Consider the following 24,031-nt stretch of genomic DNA (forward strand, 5'->3'; position numbering starts at 1 on the left):
GCTTAATATGTGGTGGGGGAAGTTGGGGTTGATTTATGCAACTACATATATGAAGTGACAAGAAATCCCAGGAAGACTACCTATGATAATGTCAATGACTCTTCAAGCTTCTAGGGTCTGCGAGATGCCTTCTTCAGTGGCTCGGAGCAAGTGACCCCCCAGGATAATTGGACTGGCGTTTGCTATGTCACATTGTGTTTTTGTTTTGTTTTTGTTTATTTGCCATTGAAAGCTAGGGGGTTTCCTTGGACATCAAATTCGAGTCACTCGATGGTGAAACTGTCTATTTGTGCGAAACACTGAAATCTTGAAGTATCCACTGCGGTCAGTATATAATCACTGTACACCTTAATACCCAAAAGAGTCTTTAACTTCTCAAAATTCAAAATAAAGTTGTTAAAAAAAATGCTTTTGAATATTCGTTCCTGCCCTTCCCGGTCTCACCCCTTCACGGTCCCACCGCTAGGCTCATATTGCAACTTCTCATTCTAGAATCTGCCTCCTGTTGAAATATGCTGCCTGTTGCAAAGCATGTTCCCTTTAAGCACCTGAATGTCTCTCCATTAGTCACGCATTCTTTCCTTCAGTGTACCCATCTTTATATTATTCAGCCATTTCCTAGGGAAATGGCTTGAAAAGTACCATGTTCACCTCCAGTTGTTGGATGCTGTGGTGTACTTGCCTAAAAAGAACACTTCCAACATCTTCCTAAAATTGTTGCACTAATGAAGTCATTTTTAATTGGCTCAAAAGAAAAAGGTTTTAGTGAGCATGCTTGAATATTCAATTATAGTCTAAATTTCATTACTTAAAATAAGATTTTGTAGTTTCTAGTACACAACGAAAGCATACATTCATATAACAATCAAACGTAAGTAAAAACTGCATATGCTGCAGTGTTGTACTAACACAACTGTCTGGACCATGGGTAGTGGAATCAATTAATAAAAAACTCCATTGTTCCAGTGCCAGTTAGGTCACTCCGAGGTGAACAGAATAAGTTGATGAAGCCAAAGTAAGAAGTGTGTATGCCATAGTAGCAGATTATGTGCTCATTAGCAAGAGTCTGAAAATTCCACAGTTGCAAGTCTGCAGTGAAAATGTATGTCTGTGGTCCCCCTACGGACCTCAAACAGCCACCATCAGAGAAGAGGTTCAGGGACCCCTAACAACAGTGGATCCCATACACATGTGTGACTGAGGCGTAAGCGAAGCCTAGATTTGAATCAGCGAGGTCACAGGCAGCAAAGCTTCAAACGATTGTGCTCCCAGGTTTTGATTCTGCAGCCACTGGAGACGGAATGTATTTTTCTGAGGAACTTTCCAAATATACAAGACATATGAAAGATTTGATAGGTAGACGTAAACATTTTCATAAAGGCTTTGCCCCATCTTAATCAAAATGCAAGGCAAGAACGTGGCCTATCTAATCTAAGACTAATGAAAGTGTTCTAGGAAGGCTTTCACAGTGATCATGCCACTAGGGTTACAGTTCTTATTGAACGCCCTGTGGTATCTGCCGAGATCTCCAGTCTGGTAGGTTGTAAACGACAGTGAGAAACACTTGCAACCTTGCCATGAAGAAATTTGGGGTCTAGTTCTGGTTGCTTCCCTTGTGTTGAGTTAGAAAGCACTTGGTTCTTGGTGATCCTTTTAGCTGAATGTGGATCCTCATTCTTCATCATTCCTTTGTTTCTATTCCTGAAGCCATTGTGCAGAGGTAGCTGGTCTTCAGATCCAGAGCTGCTTCTCGTATTTGGATCTATATATCTGTGCTCATGAGCTGGCAGCCCATTGCTCCTCAGGCTTTGAGGTCGTGGGTTATATCTTCGCCTCTGGTTAGAAGAACCATTCTGAAAAACAAAAATATTACCATCAGCAGTACCAACACAGCACTATATACATACCATGCAGTGGTTACCGGACACAACCCAACAACATCAAAATACCACATATTGTCAAACAGTGGCTCAGTCTTTTTTGTTCCTGCCTGCTGTAGACCCACACAAAAAGACATTGAGATAGAGAATACACTACCATACCATAACAATAGTAGTCTGCGCAATGCATTGGAGAAGAACGTAACTGCTATAAGCAAGCTCTGTCTACATATGGACTTGGTGACAATGTGGGGCCTCTTTGTGGTTTTACTAAATTCTTTTTTTTAAATGTTTCTTATATTTGCAAATTTTTGAGCACTAACAAAAATGTGTCCGCTCTTCTTATATTTAAGTTATCACACAGTGTGTCTTATTTCATTTGAGAAGTGTGTAGTATCATTTAATATTTTCTTTTTGTTCTTATTTAAAATTTTTATCCAAATTGTTCAAATTGGGCCTCTTTTTGCTGCAGCGTAATATAATATAATGTAAGGTGGATTTGTAGTACTATCTTTTTCACCCGTGAGGGTATACAGGCGCAAAGTAGGTGAGTGTAAGCATGTGGTGATGGTCCCGCAAGAAGACTAATTGAAAAACCAGGTCTTCAGCTTCTTGCAGAATTCAAGACATGAGAAGGAGGCCCTGATTTGTTGGTTGAGGTTGTTGCAGGATTTGGCGGCTTGGTAGGAAAATTATTGATCTATCGTTCTGCTTCTATGGATGGGGTGTTCGTGAGCAAGCGAGAGTGATGCTGAGCAAAGTTGTCTGATGGGTTAGTGGAAATGAGCTGGTGATTGAGGTATGTGGGTCTTATATTGTGAAGTGCCTTGAATGCATATGTGAGATTTTTAAACTGGCAGCGCTTCTTGGGAGTCAATGGACCTCTCTAAGAAGTGGTGAGGTCTGGGTCTGGCGCGGGAGGTCAAGGTCGAGTCTAGCAGTGGGGTTTTAGATGGTTTAAAGTGTGTGAAGAAGATGGATTGTGATGCTTAAGAATTAGGAGCCAGTACAAGGATGGATAATGTTTCTGCTATGCAAGTATACAGAGACTACTCACTGTCACCTCAAACGTGTGTATGACAGGTGTGAGGAAGTCATGTATTTAAATACCTTTCATTTGGAGTGGTCTGTGATGTATGTGTTTATGGAAGGGTGTGGCCACTCTGCCCAATAGTGCTTTTCAGAGTGAAGTTTGCACATCTGCAAACTTGAAATACGATATTAGATAAAAAATGTTATTGCAATTGGCAGCCAGTCAGACAGGCAGCAGAGATTCAAATTTCCATTCATGTTCCAAGCAGGCATAAATACATATTTTTTCATTCACTGTATTGCTTGAACCTTTTCGAAAAGTGCATGGCTGTGTTAACACCAATGCATAAAGAATTTCAATTTGACCCACACACTTGCTTGTGGTCTAAATTTGGTATCAAACTGCCCAAACATGATTCAGTGTTAGTAAGCCAACAAAATCCAGTGGGATATTGAATAGGAAATGTAACTCCTCTACCCCCTCATTTTCCCAAGTAAGCTATATCACAGAGTGAAAGAGAGAGAGGGACAGCGACAGAGCCAGAGAGAGTAAGATCTAGTGACATCATAAACCACTGGATAGAGAGGTTTGAAAGTTTTACTTCAACCATGAAATGGCACCACATACCACTATAAATGACTGCTAGCACAACATTTCTCATATTTCTAACACAACCTTCTTTTCTCTTCACTTTATGCTTGCAATCTTTACCTGCTTCATTGTAAAAACAGCAGGGTGGGAGATTTCATCAGAATGGCTCAGAATCCCATTTGAACATTTAGACTTTAGTTCCCTGCCCAAGGCCTTGATGTCTGCAGATGCATTCTGTCTGTTGTGGGAATGGTTTTCCACAGGTGCAAAGAGATCTTCTGAATGCTCTGAGGAACTGCTTGGTATTCTCAAAGAGTAGCTGTTCTTTGGGTGAGAAACTGGAAAAAAAACATTATATTGTGTTAACCACTGTACAGTGGTTTTCATCTGTAAAATAAGTGTTAAATGTGTCATTGACATGTCATTCTTAAAAGATACCTCAGTCAATAAATGAACGCAACCAAATTCGATTCCATAAGTACACGATTTTCACTAGTTTTGACACTATCATTTCAACAAATTGGCACACAAAAGCTAGGGTGCAGTCAGCTCATAGGTGAGTCCAGTTCTTAATGTATCATTTAGGCTAGAGGGAATTCATTGTGACAAGGAGTCACCTAGCAGTTACACATGTGACTTCCTTACATGGCTGATCTTTGGAATTTTCTTGTGGAAATAGATCACCTCTTAAAGACTACAATAACGCTTCTTTGAGGAACAATACTATGAAACAACTTCAGTGTCGACTTGTATATTAATGTCAAAACAGGAAGAGGTAAACCGATCTCAGATGAGGGTCCTCGGTTTGTGTAACAGCACTGTCATTAAAGACACAAGCCACTATATCATTTGTGTAAAAGAAGACAACAGTAAAACCATGAGGCTATGGTAGATGCTAGTAAGGGGGAATGTCAGGTTTAGTTTAGGCCCCAGTAGCTTTGTGCCCCCCAGATTTTTGATACTAATACTTCCTTTAATGAGCTAAATTGTGGCAAGCAGTTCTCTGGATAAGTGGAATAGTTATTTTGCAGACTTAAGAGGCAAGGAGCCTGCAAACGTGGTGGAAAGTGTAACATACTAAATTTTCATGAGATATGTTTTGCCTCCAGACAAGGTACCCAGTGTAGGATTTTTCAGATTGACTCATCTTGTTTGGAAAAGTGAGATGATAGACTTGATGCAAAGAATTGATGCCCCACATGAAACTTTTAAAGAATGCTACTGAATAACATCATGGGTCTCTTCCCTGATCCATTTAACCCCTTCAGTGCTAATGACAAGGGTAACTCGTCATGTAGGGCCCATTGATTTCAATGGAAAGTCAATGGGCCCTACTGCACACCCCTTAGCAGCCTGGAGCAAATCACAGCCAGATATGCCCTACAATCCTACACTTAATGGGATAAGTCTACATCATTGTGGAAATGCATCATGCTAGATTCCACAAGTGCCATGCTTCCCATGTACTAACGTAGCATAATATTGCTTTTTAGCATGCAGCAGACGGCTATACTGGTCATTAAAGGCCTGCTCCAGTGTTTAAGGCCTGAGCTGACGGCAAGGGTCTTTAGCAAGGAAGCGGGCCTTAAATGGCTGGTATAGCTCATCTACGGCGGGCTATAAAGCTATTACAACATTCCACCCCATGAGGGCAGGATGCTCTAATTAAAAAACGCAAAGGCCTCTCGGAGCCAGAGGGGTTGAAATGTAGCTCGGGTTTCTGAAGCCTTTATTCACAGATCTTGCTGTAAATGTTCTACAGTTACCAGCCGATCACAGGGCCACTAATGTTAGCTGTTGAACATTCACAGCAAGAAAGGTGAAAGGGAACGGAAGTCAGCCCCTGGTTCTTGCCTGATTGGCTGAACTTGTTTTTGGATTTCAGCCGAGCCAGGGAGAGCTAAGAGCTGACCAGCATTTACACCTCCCTCCTTCTGAAGCCTTAGTGACACTGAGTTACATGAGGAAGGAAGGGTGAAGGCTGCGTGTCTTCCTGCACAGCCTCTGCCTTTCGCTTACCTAAGCCTAAATAATATATTTCCGAGAGGCAGGGGAAAGAGAAAGGCAGATGCTCTGTATTAGGACATGGAAATGATAAGAGCAGTGGGCCTACACAAGTTCATATAGGCTGCTGCTGCTCCATTGTCTTCAATTGAGCTTTCACATTCCAATGTTCTAATAAACATACATAATGGTTGAAGGAAATCTTTGCTGTCTAGAGAACAGAATACATAGCGCACAGACATTGCTCTTTCTAAAATGCAATAGGGTTTTTCCCTGGAACAATGGAAGCTCACTTTCGCCGCAGTGAAGAATCTGGGTTTTCAAGTTTTCTATGTCACAGGAGTAGCGTGCAGACCTTCCCAACTCCTCGTCGTATTTACGTTCACTGACAAAATGCTAAAAGAGATATGAGGGAAGAATATCAAAATCCAGTTAATACTGCCCATTCAAACAGTGTGTTCAAGGCGAGGGAGAAAATCAATAGGAGACATCCTCATGTAAGTTTAAGATTCTCAAAATATCTATATCATCTTAGGCAACCCCCTAATACAGAACTCTGGGGTTCTCTTGATACATTACTGAAATATACAATGTACTTTTTTGGCCTTTATGAATGACCCAGTAAATTGCAGTCATTAATATAGGGAGCTGGGGTTATCATGATACATTACTGAAATCTACAATGCACTCATTATGAGTGACGAAGTGAACTGCAGCACCTGGCCGCCAAACACCTGGTTATGAAATGTCACAATCATCTAAATCAGCATGTTATTCCCCATATAGATGGGGGCAGGGGGATGTGTAATAGAATATATTTAACAGCCCGATAAAAAAAGATGTATAGGTATTTATCAGGGCTGATAAATAACATGTTCGAGGTATATGGGCTGCAGATGGTACATTTATGAATAGATCGCCATCTGGTGTTGGGCTCGGATGATTGCACTTGTTTTTCTTCTGGAGAAGTCTTTGTCGTCATCGATGACTCCTCCTCTAGGTGCTAGTGCGCATGGGCATCGGCTCCATCCTTAGATTGTTTTTTTCCGCCATCGGGTTCGGATGAGGATCGAAGCGCTCCGGATCGACTTTGATAAAGAAAGTGATATTCGGCGCGTAACCATTTCCAATTCGACGGTATTGTTATCGAACGCGACTACACCTCCATCTTGACGCGTTTCGAAGAACGACGACTACGGGAAGACCAGCTCGACGTAGTCCAGCCCGGAGTCCATGGAAAGGACTCCATTCAAAAAATGTCCAGCGTGTGGGGCTAAGTTCCCACACAAGGACCTACACGAGGTGTGCAACCTCTGCTTGTCTCCTGAACACGAATCCAGGGACTGTGAGGCCTGTGCAGCATTTTCCTCAAAATCGACGATTAGAAACCGTCGAGCCCGAAGACACGAGGTATCGAGAATGCAGTCACAAGCAATCCCGGAGCTGTTCGAGGACCAGCACCCAGAAGAGGAGGAAGAAGAGGCCGACGAGGCGGGGTCTGAAGTGGACGAGTCCGACGTCGAGGAAATCGACGTCCAACAAACCGTGAGTGACGACGTCCCTTTACCAAAGAACAGACCCCGCACGGTGTCGACCCCGCCCTCGAGCCCGGTCAGACAACCGAAAAAAGTTTCCGACGCCCCGCCTTCGGGCCCGGCAACGAAACTGAAACACTCGGTCTCCCATCATGGTGGTTCCGATAAACGACCCACCCCGACATCGACACCGAAGCTCCATATCAAGGAAAGCTCGAAGTCGAAACAGTCCATGTCGACACAGAAACACGCTTCGACGTCGAAAACAACATCGACACCGAAGACACCCTCGACACCGAAGACATCGGATCCGAATAAAAACTCGGTGCCGAAAATACAAATGGACAGTCAGAAGAAAAAACACCTTTCGGACCCGAAAACTCCGGTACCGACACAGGAATATAAAACCGATCCTAAACAAAAGACTCTGTTTATTGATCCACAAACTGGCAAGGTAGTCACAGAACTACCCAAAAAGAGGAAAAATGAACAATCGGACGACAAAACTCCTCCGAAGAAGAGAACAATGGGGACAAATACAACTCCTCCCCCTTCCCCACATCCTAGAGACACACCCTCTTCTCCTATTCCTCACAATAGGCCAGCTATTCATCCCACACGACCATCTACACCTACAACAGATGTAGAAAGTGACACAGGGGAGGGAGAGCATCCTGGGGATGATGAAGACACAATCCCAGAGGACGCAGACCCATGGGAACAGTACAATGTAGGGTCAGATAACGATAACGACCCTGAATTGTATCCGTCAAAACCTTCACCTCCTGATGATAATACTGGGTTTGCACAACTCATTGATAGAGCAGCAAAATACCACAAGGTAGAACTACATGCAGAACCTCAAATAGAAGATTTCCTATTAGAAACACTACCGGCTGCACAAAAAACAACAGGAACACTACCAATGCTTAAGGGCCTTCTCAATCACACATCAGAGATATTCAAAGACCCGGTGAGGGCTAGGGTACTGAACCCAAGAATTGATAAGAAATATAGGGCAGCTCCAAAAGACCCAATATTCATCAAGGGACAAATTCCTCTAGACTCACTAGTGGTCACAAACGCTCGTAAGAGAGCAAACTCTTTATCTACAGGAGAAGCTCCACCTCCTGACAAAGAGTCTAAGCTAATAGATGCTTCTGGCAAGAGAGTTGCATCTCAAGCGGCAAACAGCTGGCGCATAGCTAATACACAGGCACTACTTGCAAGGTATGACAGAGCGCATTATGATGAGTTAGAGAAACTCATCACACATCTCCCTAAAGAACATCAAAAGAGGGCAGATCAACTCATACAGGAAGGGAAGTTAATTACTAACACTTCAATCAAGTGCGCCCTAGACGCGGCAAACACTGCAGCAAGATCCATAAACACAAGCATCATGTTAAGGAGACATGCATGGCTCAGGGTTTCAGGGTTCAAACAAGAGGTGCAAACTTCATTACTGAACCAACCTTTTGATGAGAAAACACTTTTCGGCACAGGGACAGATGAGGCCTTAGAAAAGATGAAAAAGGATACGGAAACGGCTAAATCAATGGGAGCATTGCAACAGCCGACCCAAAGAGGTTCCTTTCGTAGGTCCGCCTATAGAGGAGGATCCAAAAATACAGGTACAAGCCAGCAACAAACCTCTTTTACACCGACATCACCCAGAGGTAATTCTAGAGGTAGTTACAGAGGTAACAACAGCAAGGGTAGAGGACGCGGAAACAACAACAACCGCAACTCTCCAACCCCAAAGCAGTGACTTCATACAGCTCCCCCCAGACCATATAACACCGGTCGGGGGACGCCTATCACAGTTCCTACCTGTCTGGGAAAACATCACATCAGACAGGTGGGTGAGACAAATTATCCAACATGGTTATTGCCTGGAACTCACATCTACCCCACCAAACATCCCTCCAAAACAGCGTCCAATGAAACAAGATCACTTAACACTGTTAAAACAAGAAGTACTATCTCTGCTACAAAAGCATGCCATAGAGAAGGTTCCAAGGCAACAACAAGGAACAGGAGTATACTCCCTATACTTCCTAATTCCAAAAAAGGATGGGTCTCTAAGGCCAATACTAGACCTAAGACCTCTCAACGCATACATAAATTCGGAACATTTCCACATGGTCACGCTCCAACAAGTACTTCCTTTACTGAAGAAAGGGGACTTTCTTTCTATACTGGATCTAAAAGACGCTTACTTTCATATCCCGATTCACAAAGCCCACAGGAAATATCTACGGTTTGTGGTAGAAGGACAACATTATCAGTTCAAAGTCCTTCCGTTTGGTGTCACGACAGCGCCAAGGGTGTTCACAAAATGCCTAGCGGTGGTTGCAGCCCACCTAAGAAGACAACAAATACATGTCTTCCCATACTTGGACGACTGGCTAATAAAGGCCAAGTCACAAAAAGAATGTCTTCAGAACACACAGAAGACAATTCACATGCTGCACCAACTAGGGTTCACTGTGAACTACACAAAGTCACACCTGCAACCAAGCAAGGTTCAACAATATTTAGGGGCTACTATAGACACAGAAAAAGCCAAAGTATACCCCAATCCAGTCAGGATCCAGACCATGCTTACAATCATTCAAAAATGTCAGCCACAACACTCATTAACAGCAAGAGTGTTCATGCTCATCATTAGGGATGATGTCATCCTGCATACTGCTAATACCATATGCCAAACTACAAATGCGTCCGCTACAAGAATGTTTAGCGACACAGTGGAATCAGGCTCAAGGACAGATTACAGATCTGGTGTTGGTAGACGACCGCACACACCGCTCTCTGAAGTGGTGGAACACAACAAACATTGCCAAGGGGCGGTCGTTCCTAGAACCAATTCCACAGGTGACAATAACAGCGGACGCATCGCTCACGGGATGGGGAGCGCATATGGAGAAATATACAGTACAAGGAAGATGGAGTGTGCAGGAAAGAAGGCTGCACATCAATCATCTAGAACTACTAGCAGTGTTTCTAGCATTGAAAGCCTTTCAAATGCATGTTACCAACAAAGCAGTCCTGATCAGAACAGACAACATGACAGCAATGTATTATATTAAAAAACAGGGGGGGACGCACTCTCTCCAACTATCCAGACTAGCGCAGGAAATTTGGAGATGGGCCATTCCTCAAAACATCTATCTGTTAGCAGAACACCTACCAGGAGTTCAAAACCAGATGGCAGACATCTTAAGCAGACAGTCCGAACAGATATACGAATGGGAACTGCACCAACAAATACTGCAACCATTCTTCCAAAGATGGGGACAACCAGAGATAGATCTCTTTGCCACTCATCAGAACACAAAATGCCAAAGCTTCGCGTCCAGGTACCCACACCACCTGTCGCAGGGCAATGCGTTATGGATAAATTGGTCCAACAAATTTGCATACGCTTTTCCCCCTCTCCCACTAATCCCATTAGTGGTCAGAAAGCTGCAACAACACTCAATGACCATGATACTAGTGGCACCCACGTGGGCACGACAACCGTGGTTCACCACGCTCTTGCAACTCTCACAAGTGCCACACCAAAAGCTAAAAATTCTACCCATGCAACTTACACAGAACCATGGAGAAATAATGCACCCGGATCCCACACAACTGAACTTAGCGATCTGGCTCCTGAAATCCTAGAATTTGGGTACTTAGATCTACCCCCAAATTGCATGGAAATAATTAAGCAAGTGCGACGTCCCACCACCAGAGCATGCTACGCAGCTAAGTGGAAGAGGTTTGCTATATACTGTACCACTAATAATATCAACCCTCTGGACGTATCAACAAAGGAGATTATTTGCTACTTACTACACTTACAGCAATGTAATCTCGCGTACACATCTATCAGAGTACATCTAGCAGCTATAGCAGCGTACCTACAAAACAGGCAGCACATATCCCTGTTTAGAGTGCCAGCGATAAAAGCCTTCATGGAAGGCCTTAAGAGAGTCATTCCACCAAGATTACCACCTTCCCCGGTCTGGAACCTCAACGTAGTACTCACCAGACTAATGGGACCACCTTTCGAACCTATGCATAGGTGTGAAATACAATTCCTTACATGGAAGGTGGCCTTTCTTATAGCCATTACCTCACTCAGGAGAGTAAGTGAATTACAGGCATTGACAATACAAGAACCATTCCTACAATTACATCAGAATAAAGTGGTTCTTAGAACAAACCCAAAGTTCTTGCCTAAAGTAAGTTCAGCATTTCACATCAATCAACCGGTGGAACTACCAGTCTTTTTCCCAAAGCCACAGACGGTAGCAGAAAGGGCCCTACATACACTAGATGTCAAAAGGGCCATTGTGTACTACATAGAAAGGACACAAAATTTCAGGAAAACTAAACAACTATTTGTAGCATTTTCCCCAACACATAAGGGCAATCCTATCTCTAAAGCAGGCATCGCTAGATGGATTGTAAGATGTATACAAATATGTTACATAAAAGCAAAGAGGACATTAACTGTTCCTCCTAGAGCTCATTCTACACGTAAGCTAGGAGCATCTATGGCATTCTTAGGAAACATTCCTCTAGATGACATATGCAGAGCAGCAACTTGGTCTACACCACATACCTTTACAAAGCACTACTGTGTTGATGTGCAGGCTACACAACAAGCCAGAGTGGGCCAAGCTGTATTAAAAACTCTATTTCAAACAGTTGCGACAGACACGGGTGACCACCGCTAGGGAGGTAACTGCTGTATAATCTATTCATAAATGTACCATCTGCAGCCCATATGCCTCGAACGGAATATGCTACTTACCAGTATGCATCTGTTCTTGGCATAGAGGGCTGCAGAGTGGTACATGCCCTCCCTGCCTCCCCGGAAACCAGTGTCTGTCCCAACATTGTCTTATTTAGATACATTTACATGGGCATATCTTTATGTATTATACTACACTACTCCATCTAACCCTACTATGGCAAAACAATCTAAGGATGGAGCCGATGCCCATGCGCACTAGCACCTAGAGGAGGAGTCATCGATGACGACAAAGACTTCTCCAGAAGAAAAACAAGTGCAATCATCCGAGCCCAACACCAGATGGCGATCTATTCATAAATGTACCACTCTGCAGCCCTCTATGCCAAGAACAGATGCATACTGGTAAGTAGCATATTCCATCCCTCTACAGGACACTCGAAATCAGGGGTTACACATGTCTTTTAAAAACAAAAAATTTTTTTGCAATGTGATAAATCACTGATTAGAAAAAACCAAACAACAACACAGAAAACTCTCTTTATACAGTCACTTTTATTTGTCTTTTTGTGGTGAAGTTGTAAACATGAAGACAATTACGCATTCTTTATTGCACTACCCCTTCATAGTTTTATTTATAGGCCCATTGAGGTGATTAATAGAACTGCCTAGTCACGAGCAAGAATCTGACACAGTTAGGATTCTTATACAGTGCAATTGGAAAAAAATAAGATCTCAGATGGAGCCATTTTGGAAATTTGACCTCAGAGAAGGGCTCCAGTATAATGCAGCATACCATCAAATTGTGGTCGAGAGTCCAGCATCTTTTTTAAAAAAAAAAACATTTGGGTTTGACAGTTAATCTGCTTAGGTGAGACTGTTAATTGATAACTCCAGATGGGGAGTGGAATATCATGGGGAAAAATCAGGGTGCTTCCCATTAGACCATTTGTGGGAGGTTTTTGGTGGCATCTCAACCAATATTTTTATTAGGATGTTGGGAAACCTAAGGGCATCTTCACATCCTAAAGAGCCTGTTCAAGCTTCACTGTCCAAATCTCTGGTCATCCAAATCCCTTCATTTTAACTGGAGTTTTTAAATGTCTTATTGGGAACCAAAACCTTCCAAAACTGTCTTAAATCTGGACAAATCAAGCCATGGAAAACAAAATCCTCTACACATATGAACTAATTAACTTCAGACCTGTATCAGTTCGACCCTGGCTAGGCAAAAGCTTTGAATGCATAGTAAACGTTCAATTCATAGAGAGCACATCCCCAAAACAAACTCCTAGGCACTAATCAGTCAGACTTCAGAGAAAGACACAGCTAGGAAACTGCCAACCTAATTGTAATTAAAGCTCCCGGTTTTATGGTATTTATTTTTTTGCCATTTCCGTCTGTATTTATCCATATTTATTTTTTGGGCATTTTATCTGTATTTATCCACATTTATTTTCCCACAAGAAAAAGACGACACTGCAGCTCGTATTTTTCCACATTTATTTAAATTGACAAGAAGTGTATTTGTAAGGGGGTGGGGCAAATTTGACTATTTTCGTTGGTGCATTGAAAACGACTTTTCTTGAGAAGCTATCGCCAACAGGTGTGTGTGTGTGGGGGGGCAGTTCATGGGACTTTATTTCTTGTTTACTTATTTAAAAATGTATCTATTTAAAAAGTATATAGACCGTATAATTGAAATTTTAAGTTTGTTTTGCCATGTCAGCATAATATCCAACTTAATTAACTAAACTGAAACTGCACGCTCAATAAAACATTCATAAATCCGGCTGTAGTGTGGAAAAAAAACTAGGGAAAACCTATTGGCTTTTCTAGACAAAGTATATATGAGATAAATAATTGTATGCAATGGTTCAGTGTGCATTTGAGATGTAATACAGTCCTGCACTGCAATGCAAGTGATCTATAGGAGGTGGAATGATACAATATAGCCAATGGCCAGAGGTGAGAAATAAATGGTCTCTGTGAGCAGCCAGACCCCACCCTGTCTAGATTTTAAATATTTGGTAACAATAGGTGTATAATTGGGGCACTGTTAAGCCGGGCCTACAAAGAGCATATCTGGGTTTACTAACTGCATAATGTCTTCTGTACATAGGTAAGGGTGTCATAGCATAAGCACCTACACCTACAGGGATCAGCGTTCATACTTGGGACCAGGGCCGGCTTTAGCGCTGGTGGTGCCCTGTGCGACAATGTTTATTGCCGCCCCCAATGACCACCTCCACCACGGATTCTCTCACTAGCACCCTTTAATAGTGACCAAGTCTCCATAACCAGTCTCTCAGATGCATTGAATTCGTTATATAGCGCTACTCATACCAGTAAAGTATGTCAGAGCACTTTGCACCACACACACATTACACAGACAATCAATCATACTTGTGTAAATCAGTGTATAGGAAATGCTACATAAGCCAAAGGACTAAAAGTGTAGGAGTCACATGTCATCCATACTGGTAGGCAGTATAGTTTAGGAGTGTTTGGTGTGGAGAAGCACAAACTCAGGGTTGGAAAAGAAACCTCATAGTTGGGAATTTTCTTTAATAAGAAGAATCCAATTCTACCCAATGTAACCCTTTTTGCAACATGAATCGATGTTCTATACTTTGTAGAGTGTATGCAGTTCTATGATGTAAGGTAATACCTCACTATTCTATGTTAGGATTCTAAGTTATAAATTGCAAGTAACAAAAGGATGGCTCTTTTAAAAGTAGTAACCTGTTGATCTATTTACATGAAATGCACTCTGTAATCTACTTGGTGCAAGTTCTTTGCAGTAGGCACATTAACCCTCTGTGCTACCTTCACATAAGTCAAAAACTTCAACAACACAAAACTCTGAACTCTGGCCAGGAAGGACATTAATCACAGGAGTTATCTTGACATTCTTGTTAGGCCCGTAATTTCAAGCGGAAAGGAACGCGGCAGCAGGTTCTTTAAAAGCAAAATAAAGTTGCAAACATGGCACGGCGCCCCCAGGAAGCCGCACCGGTCGCACCGCCCTAGAGCCGTCCCTGCTTGGGACAAGTACTGAGAACAGAATTAAAATGATAGTAAGGGATGTCCTTCCCTCAGAACACCTCATCACAGTGGAAACAAGAGACTTTTGTACTAATCCCGGCTTCCCAACTAGGCCGTATTTCCGTGCTCCTGGGAAAGTCACTTCGGCTCCATACCACCCCATACGAAACTCAGTTAATCTATTGTAAAGGGCACTTAAAAAAATCTTTTCCTTTTGGATATGGGAACTGGAGTAAGGAGGAAAAGAACGTTATGTCTGTCATGATGTCACCGGGCCTGTAACTAACTAAACATCTATTTTTTCAAAACTCCCCATGAAGTTGAATGCATGCTTCCCAGCCCGTTTTAGGCGACCTCTCTCTTTTACAATACCTCCCCCCCTACGTGGTGTTTGGTTGCCGGGGCTGAAATACCCAGGCACACACACAGTTTTTGTGCTGCCAGCCGCACCCGAGTACTTCACAGGTCTTTGAAAGACCATTCACATGTTAACGAGTCTTAAATACTGATAACACCAGAGCATACCATCCTGTTTTTCAACTCTCTGCTGAGCGCGGCAGCGCCACAAAATGTGCTAGTGTTTTCCCGTTTTTACATATAAATACAGACAAAGGAAAACTTGTTTTCCGTCTGTATTTATATGTAAAAATCTGTTTAAACGGAAAACCGGGAGCCCTAATTGTAATCTATGATACACACCTAGACCAGATGTCTCCAACTGGTCCATTGTGAGCTACCAGTACACTTTCAGAGTAGCTCACAACCTTGAGTTCATTTTTAAATAACCACAGGGTCACATTTTCCTTTAAAAGTTAAGGGTAGTCTGTGTGTATTTTACATTATTATCTTCTGGCTGCAGATAGGAGGGCCTGATGCACAAGTTACTTACCTTCGGTAACGATATATCTGTCAGAAACAGTAGTTAGTGTTAGATTCTTTACCTTAGAATATCCCCAGGCGTCAGACTGGATCCGGAAAGTTTTAGTCAGCAGTACCCCTGCGCGTCGCTAGGCGTCATCTGCGGCTCCGCGTTCGTCGTCGGCGTCGTGATCACCAGGATGACGTAGTCGGAATACTTAGAAGCCACCCTCGCACGCTGACGTCAGTTCTGTACATAGCTTTCCGCGCCAGGAACGCAGAGCCATGATAGAAAGCGACACCGGTGCCATGAAACTAGGGCCCTGAAAGGGATGTCCTTAACCCTAGATATCGGTTCCCAGAACGGGGAGGATGGGTGAGGCGGTAAGGAATCTAACACTAACTACTATTTCTTACAGATATATCATTACCAAAGGTAAGTAACTTGTGCATCTGAAAGAAACAGGTTAGTGTTAGATTCCTTACCTTAGAATAGATACCCCAGCAATACCAACCCCGGTGGTGGGTCTGCGAACCAAGATCACACCAGAAAGTCCCGGAGAACGTAACAGCCGAAAAAGCCATCTCCCCGGACTTGACTGTCCAGGCAGTAGTGTCTAGCAAACGTGTGCAGCGATGCCCACGTAGCTGCCTGGCAGATGTCCTGCAAGGGGACTCCCCGACCCAGGGCAGTAGTAGCTGCCGTGGCCCGAGTGGAATGGGCGCGCAGCCCAACAGGAGGCTCCTTTTTCGCCAAGGAGTAGCAATCCTTGATGCACAAGACGACCCACCGAGAGATGGTCCGCTTGTGCACCGCCCGTCCTTTCTTCGCGCCCACGTAACCAACAAAGAGCTGGTCGTCCACCCGGAACTGGCGTGTGCGGTCCAGATAGAATGAGAGCGCACGTTTTGGGTCCAGACGGTGGAGTCTCTCTTCCTCTTTTGAGGGATGCGGAGGTGATAGAATGTGAGCAAGGTGATGGACAGCCCGATGTGAAAGGCTGGGACCACCTTGGGCAGGAAAGAAGGACGAGTCCTTAGAACAACCTTGTCTGGATGGACAGAGAGGAAAGGAGGTTTAGAAGATAGAGCTTGGAGCTCACTCACTCTCCTGGCAGAGGTGATGGCAACTAGGAATGCAGTCTTAAGAGTCAGACGACGAAGAGGACAGTTATGAAGTGGCTCAAAAGGAGCACACATCAGATACGTTAGAACAAGATTCAAGTCCCACTGAGGCATCACAAAGGGAACAGGAGGGAACATGTGCGTGATGCCTTTCAAGAATCTATTTACAACAGAGCCCTTGAGAGTGGCCAGAGCAGAGCCCTGCTGGGCAAAAGAAAGAAGGAAAAGGAGAACCTCTGAAAGGGGGCAGAGAGTGGATCCACAGCCTTTGCTGTGCACCATGCCACAAATTTGTTCCACCTGCAGGCGTATACCGTTTTTGTGGAGGGACGCCTGGCTGCCAGAATCACATCACAAACTTCAGGAAGCAAGTCAAATGGCCTTAACTGCCGCCGCTCAATCTCCACGCATGTAGGTGGAGACTGGACAGGTTCGAGTGGAGGACCGTCCCCTGCTGCTGCGACAGAAGGTCCTCCTGAAGAGGCAGACGAACCGGGGGATCGACTGACATGCTGAGTAGCTCGGGATACCAGTATCTTCGTGCCCAGTCCGGAGTCACAAGGATGACTTGGGCCCGGTCTAACCTGATCTTCTTCAGCACTCTTGGCAGAAGTGGTATCGGCGAAAAGGCGTACAACAGACCGCAGCTCCACTCGCGACGAAAAGCGTCGCTGAGCAAGTGCCGCCTTGGAAATTCCACGTGCAGAACTGATGACATTGCGCGTTCTCTTCGGTGGCGAATAGATCTAACCAAGGCTCTCCCCACTGCTGAAAGAGACCTTGCGTCACGTCCGAGTTCAGACGCCATTCGTGATCCATCATGCACCGGCGTCCCCCCTGGTGTTCAGGGAACCTGCCAGGTGTTGAACCACCAGGGTGACGCCCTGGTGTTCCAGCCATTGCCAGCGGCGCAGAGCCTCCTGGGAGAGAGTCCATGACCCCACCCGCCCTGTTTGCTTCAGTACCACATGGCGGTGGTGTTGTCTGTGAACACCTGCAGTACACTTCCCCGGACAGAGGGAAGGAATGCCTTCAGTGCAAGTCCGATCGCCCGCAGCTCCAGAAGGTTGATATGGAGCCGGGACTCCGCCGGAGACCAGAGGCCTCTGATCTCCCTCTCTCTCATGTGGCCCCCCATCCTAGGAGGGACGCATCCGTCACCACTACATGCTCTGGTTGGGGTAGGGAGAGAGATCTGCCGCTGACCCAATCGCGGTTCGTGAGCCACCACTGCAACTGACTCGCAGTGCCCTCAGAGATCAGGACGTGGTCGGACAGGTTGCCCTGATGCTGTGCCCACTGAAACTTCAGGTTCCACTGCAGAGCTCGCATCTGCCACCTGTCGTGATGCACCAGAAGGATGGAGGAGGCCATAAACCCCAGGAGCCGCAGCGTCAACCTGACCGAAACTCGGGATAAAGGCTGAAAGATCGGAATCAGAGCCTGAATATCCCAAACCCGCTGTTCGGGGGGGGGAAACCCGAGTCCAGAACCGCTCCGATGAAGAGGGGCACAGGTGTGACTTTGGCGCGTTGATGGAGTACCCCAGCGAATGCAGGAGGTCGGCCGGAGTCTGGAGGTGGGAGACGACTGTCTGGGGTGAGCCCGCCTTTAACAACCAGTCATCGAGATAGGGGAAGACTGAAACCCCTGATCTGCGCAGATGAGCTGCGACCACCGCCATCACTTTCGTGAACACCAGAGGGGCGCTGGTAAGGCCGAAGGGGAGCACGGTAAACTGAAAGTGCTCGTGGCCTACCGTGAACCGCAGGTAGCGCCGGTGGGCCAGCAGGACGGGGATGTGGAAATACGGGTCCTGCAAGTCCAACGCTACCATCCAGTCTCCTGGGTCCAGCACAGCTAGGACCTGAGCCAAAGTCAGCATCTTGAACTTCGTCTTCCTGAGGAAGCCGTTGGCGCTCCGTAGGTCCAAGATAGGGCATGGGCCTCCTTTGCCCTTCTTGGGTACCAGAAAGTAGTGGGAATAGCAACCACGTCCTACTTCTGGCCCAGGAACGTGCTCGATGGCCCCCTTCGCCAAGAGGGCCTTAACGTCCTCCTGCAGAAGTTTCAAGTGACATGCGGTGGTACAGCGGTGGCATGGCTGGAGGGGTCACATCGAAGGGGAGGGAGTAGCCCCTTCGGACGATTTGCAGCACCCACCTCTCTGACGTGATACTGCACTAGTGGCGGATGTAATGGGGAATCCTGCCCCCCACTGGCGTCGAATGGGCCTGAAATGCTAGACTAGGAAGGCTTAGAGGCAGATGCTACGGGAGCGGATGTGGACTGACCCTGCCGTTGTCCCCCGGAACCGCCACGGCATTTACCACGTCCGCGACCACATTGAGACTGGTTCGGCGCCCTGTGGCTGGCTGGACGTGTGGGGGCGCCCCTTCCTTGGCCACGAAAGGGGCGAAAACCGGAAGATTGCTGGCCTAGGCCCAAGGACTTGGCCGTAGCCCTGGAGTCCTTGAAACGTTCCAGCGCACTGTCCGCTTTTTCACCAAAAAGGCGACGGCCACCAAAGGGCATGTCCGTGAGCGAGGCCTAGACATCCCCCAAAAAGTTGGCGGACCTCAGCCAGACATTGTTGCAATCGCTCTACCCAGCGAGTCCATGGTGTCAAGTCCACATCTAATTGAGTACCGTGCTGCATCCCGCCCTTCCACCAGGGCTTGGGAGAGCTTTGCCCGGGCCTCCTCCGGACACTGGCCGCACATCCGCAACGGTATCCCACAGAGAGTGGGTGTAACGGCCCAAAAGGCAGGCGGTGTTGACAGACCGCAGCCCCAAACTCAGAGAGAAGAACAGTTTCTTCCCAAACTGATCACACCTTTTGGATTTCTGATCCGGAGTAGCGGACGGGAATGTGGTCTGGGACGTAGAGGCCTAGATCACCAGGCTCTGGGGGGTGGGGTGCACGGACAGAAAGCTAGGGTCCACCGGAGCCGGGACTTGGACCAGGTGCCCAGCAGAACATCAGTGAGGGCCTTTTTGAACGGCAGTAGAGGCTCCGAGGAGCTTGCCTGCGGTTTGAGCACCTCACTGAGGAGGTTAGTCCTCACGCCCGCGACAGGGAGCTCAAGAGCCAAGGCCTTGGCTGCCCTGTTCAACACCACACTGTATGCAGCCCCCTCCTCTGAAGCCACGTAGGGAGGAGAGACAAATCCAGTGTTGGGCGAAGTGTCCAGACCACTGGCCTCCCTTAGCTCTTCTGCCTAGTCCTGACTCAACTGGCACTGCAGTGCCAGAGGGTCCTCAGACCCCTCCCAGTCCTCCTCGTCATCCATCTCCTGATAATCAGGTAAAAATGATGGAGCCGGTTGAGGGTGAAGGCCTCACCCATCGGCGCCGGAAACGGCGCCGAGCGGCGACTGTCCGACACTGGACCCGGACTGAAACTGGGGTCGACATCGTCCGGAGATGGCGCAGGGAGGGATGCATGTCATGACAACGCGGGTTTACACCAAGCTACCATTACAACGCATCCATCACAACGCAAGTCGTTACAATGACTTGCGCTGTAGGCGCTGGATTTAGGAATAGTATGATTTACTATTCGAACTCCAGCCTACGTAACAGTAGGGAAGGTGTTGGAATAGTAAATCATACTATTACTTAGTATATAGCGCCATCCAGCGCAAGTCATTGTAACGACTTGCGTTGTGATGGCTGCATCGTAATGGTAGCGCGGTGTAAAGCCCGCGTTGTAATGACTGTCTCCCGCAGGGAGCGACACTCTTGGGGTCGGCGCCAGCGGAGGAGTCGTAAGGTCGACTAGCGACGGCCCGGATCCAGGCCTGAATCCTGCAGAGCCCTGCGGTGTCGGGACCGGAGTTGTCGAAAGCGCCAGGGCCGAAGCACCCCACGGCGCGGGACCGGAGCCGCCGGACCGCGGGCTCCCAGTCGGACCCGCGTGGCCCGAAGGCCCCTCCGGGTGACCTCATGGCTGTGAGGAAAACGCTGACCTCCTCCGGTGTCGCGTGCAGCCCAGGGACCAGCGGGTATGGAGCTGGACGCGGCACCTGCGGCTAGGAGGGCCTGATACTTACATCTTAAATGAAGGCCTTTAACTTAATACTGGAGCATGAGAAGAAAATATTGTTCAAGAATGCTTTTAAATGGGAGAAATTTTAAAGCAAGAGTTAACTTAATGATTATGTTAACTCTCTATTTAAATGTTCTCCCATTTTAAAGTATAGAATTTACAAACAGCAGGCCTCTTGCTCGGTGTGGCCAGTAGACAGTGTGCCATATGTATAACTAACAAATGCAGTCATTTTTTTTTAAATGGGATATATTTTAAGTGAAGAAAATGAGAGATAATTTAAATGATGAGTTTTATGGAATCCATATAAACATAAAGTTAACTCTTCAATTTTATTTTCTCCCATTTCAAAGTGTTGCATTTACACACAGCAGACAACTTGCTCCCAGTGGCTGGTAGACACTGTGTCATATTTATAACTGAAAAATACAACCATTTTTTTAAGTGGGAGAAATTCCATATTCTGAATATTTTTGGGGATCATTTTTCTCCACTTTAAATTTCGTCCATTTAAAAAATTGTTACTTGTTTTGTGTTATACATTTAACGGTGCCTCATATGGGGAAAGGTATGTCCTGTGCTATAAGTACATACAACATAAGCTCTCATTCACTCATACACATGTATCTCATTCATATGCACATATGTTTATACATCCCCAAAGACCACACTCTCATTGACACACATGTCAACCCTGTCATAGCAAGTTATTTTGTTCCATCCATAGTATTTGGCTCCATGAACATTAGGCTTATGTCAATAAAGCTGGGTATTGGGTGTCTGGCAACACTGCATGAGTGGCTTTGCCTTCAGTAGCTCACAATGATTTTCACTGATCATCAGTACTTCTCACGACAGAAAAGGTTAGAGACCTCTGCTCCTGAACAATATTAAATCATGCATTCTGGTACTAGTATTGACTGCAGCATGTTGATACAGTTGACCTCTTGACACCAACACCTTAAAAACTAATCTGGCTGGAAGGCACTGCCATTAACTGATTGAGATCTTGGCCTAATGAAAGATCTATAAAGGTGGATCTGTAAAGTTCAGCATCTATTCCCTTTCCGGATTACCCAAGACTCCATTCTGGCCTCTCACAAGTCGTACCTCTACATTTAACCCATAATCCGAGAACAAAGAGGATTAGGTCTAAACATCCACCAATATGTGGCATTCACCCAAATCTAAAATATCTTCAAAGCAAACACCAAAACCATAAGAAAGGTCTTCAAACCACAAAGAAATGGCTTTCTAATTACTTCATCATACCGAGTTGACAGAAGACTTAAATTCTACTCTTCAACCCTAACACCAACAGCACAAAGCCGACAGATAAACTACCCACTACTCAAACTACCCACCTGGGGGTCTCAAACACCTGTAGAGAAAGCACAATTGTTGGATTTTACCTGAGATGAATAAGTTTCTTTACAACCTCTCATATAGCAAACAAAAAGTGCTCAAGGACAACTATGCACCATTCATAACTTAAAATACTTAATAACTGAACACGATCTCTGCACACTTACACAAAACTTCGTTCTCTCCAGACTAGACTGTGGGATTGCAATTATGCATGGGCCATTCAAAATCCAGCCTTATTTACTGCGGTCCTAAATTTAGAGCAAGGCTAATCTCCAACACCAAGAGGAAAGAATGCATGGCCCTGTCCTCATCGTACTAAAGTGGGCACTAATGAAAAGCTGCTGCATAATGAGAACAACATGCAACACGTTAAACACTCTGCAACTAAACACCCATTTTATACTGAAAGTACTAGGAGAACAAAGGAGCTACAGAAAAAATAACAACCTCACATTGGAAATCCCAGTAAAACGAAAAAAGTGTGCCAGGGCTTCTCTGGTGCAGCACCATAAATATGGAACAATGTTCTAGAGCTCAAGAAATCACAATCACACATTATCTAAAAACAATGGCATGGAACAATAGTACATATACACGTTGGGCTAACTAAACAATTATAAAGGTATTTGCAGGCCGACAAACCAAGTAAAGCCCAAACTATTCTAAGAATCACATAATGTAAGAATCCATGAATTAGCCACAATGGGACAATCTCACATCACTATACAGATTTATGACAGTATCACAAGTCACCATACTCGTAACATAATTATATGTGGATATAATCAATTGTAGCATACCTTCTAGAAGATGAACAGCATCTTTGAATCAAACTGTGACAATCGATATAATATTCCTCTGACTGCCAATCAAGCATGACGATTGCACCTTCCAATTCCATCTTCGACTAAGTCGCTGTGGACTTTCTAATACTTATGAAGTAAATATTCAAAAACAATTTATTATCGAAATCTATGTTCTGAAATCATTCTTGAAAGAATTATTAAAAACTTTTCCGTTAACCCTTACGCAGGGTATCTTCACTGATCTAAAGGCATATATATATAGATAAACTAATCAATATGAGGTCATTATGTATACCATATATATGTAAATGCACAAGGCTAACTGTATTGTAGTTCATTTCAATGATAGCTCAAAACTGAAAAGTGCTTTGACATCGCTTTTGTAAATACTTATAAGCTTAACATATAATGTGTGTTGGAGCAGATCACATCATGTCACCTGCAATGAATTTCGGTACATCTCAAGACTACCTGAGGCACTAAGGAAACAAGCATTGGCATAGCCAATAAGTTTCGGCTTTGGGACCTTATAAGTGTTTAGCCATGCAGCACATTATCCTGCGTGCTGTGCCGTCAGGTATTGAAGAGCTATACAATTACCACACAGTGGGTCATGCAGTCTGATTAAGGAATGCGTATGATAAGACAGCCTTCATGGGGTAAAGTGAAGATCCTGAACTGCAACTGGGGTTAGGTTATCCAGGTAACATACGAGGTTGCTGTCATTATCTTAATACAAGACAGTTTGGGCAATTCACAGAGTAGTGCATGACTCTTGTGCACCTTAGGGTGAAGGGTAGGCAGAACGCCCACAGCATCCAGGCACGTCTAGCATATGACGCAGTCCAGATCTCATAGCAGTGTTTCAGGACAGCGAGATCGCACCCTCTGGCAGTCTGCTGCATCATCATTGATGCTCAGTGGGTTGATGCATCATAAGTGAACGTGTGGTGTGACAACTTACGTGGTGCTTTACTGAATA

At 45.1% G+C, this 24,031-nt stretch overlaps 1 protein-coding gene across 2 annotated transcripts in view; it reads right to left on the minus strand.

Annotated features, from left to right (window-relative positions):
- Nucleotides 1–709: 709 nt before the first annotated feature.
- The window catches only part of SPATS2L (spermatogenesis associated serine rich 2 like), a 143,392-nt gene continuing 120,070 nt past the window's right edge, over nucleotides 710–24,031 (minus strand). For both annotated transcript variants that reach the window (XM_078680497.1, XM_078680496.1), the window contains exons 11-13: nucleotides 5,802–5,904; nucleotides 3,625–3,842; nucleotides 710–1,853 (exon numbers count right to left, since the gene is read on the minus strand). In XM_078680497.1, the coding sequence (XP_078536623.1) occupies nucleotides 1,473–1,853; nucleotides 3,625–3,842; nucleotides 5,802–5,904 (702 nt within the window). In that variant the 3' untranslated portion in view covers nucleotides 710–1,472. The remainder of the gene's footprint in view (nucleotides 1,854–3,624; nucleotides 3,843–5,801; nucleotides 5,905–24,031) is intronic.

Source organism: Lissotriton helveticus, chromosome 3_1 (genome assembly GCF_964261635.1).
Source record: "Lissotriton helveticus chromosome 3_1, aLisHel1.1, whole genome shotgun sequence".
Classification (NCBI taxonomy): Eukaryota; Metazoa; Chordata; class Amphibia; order Caudata; family Salamandridae; genus Lissotriton; species Lissotriton helveticus.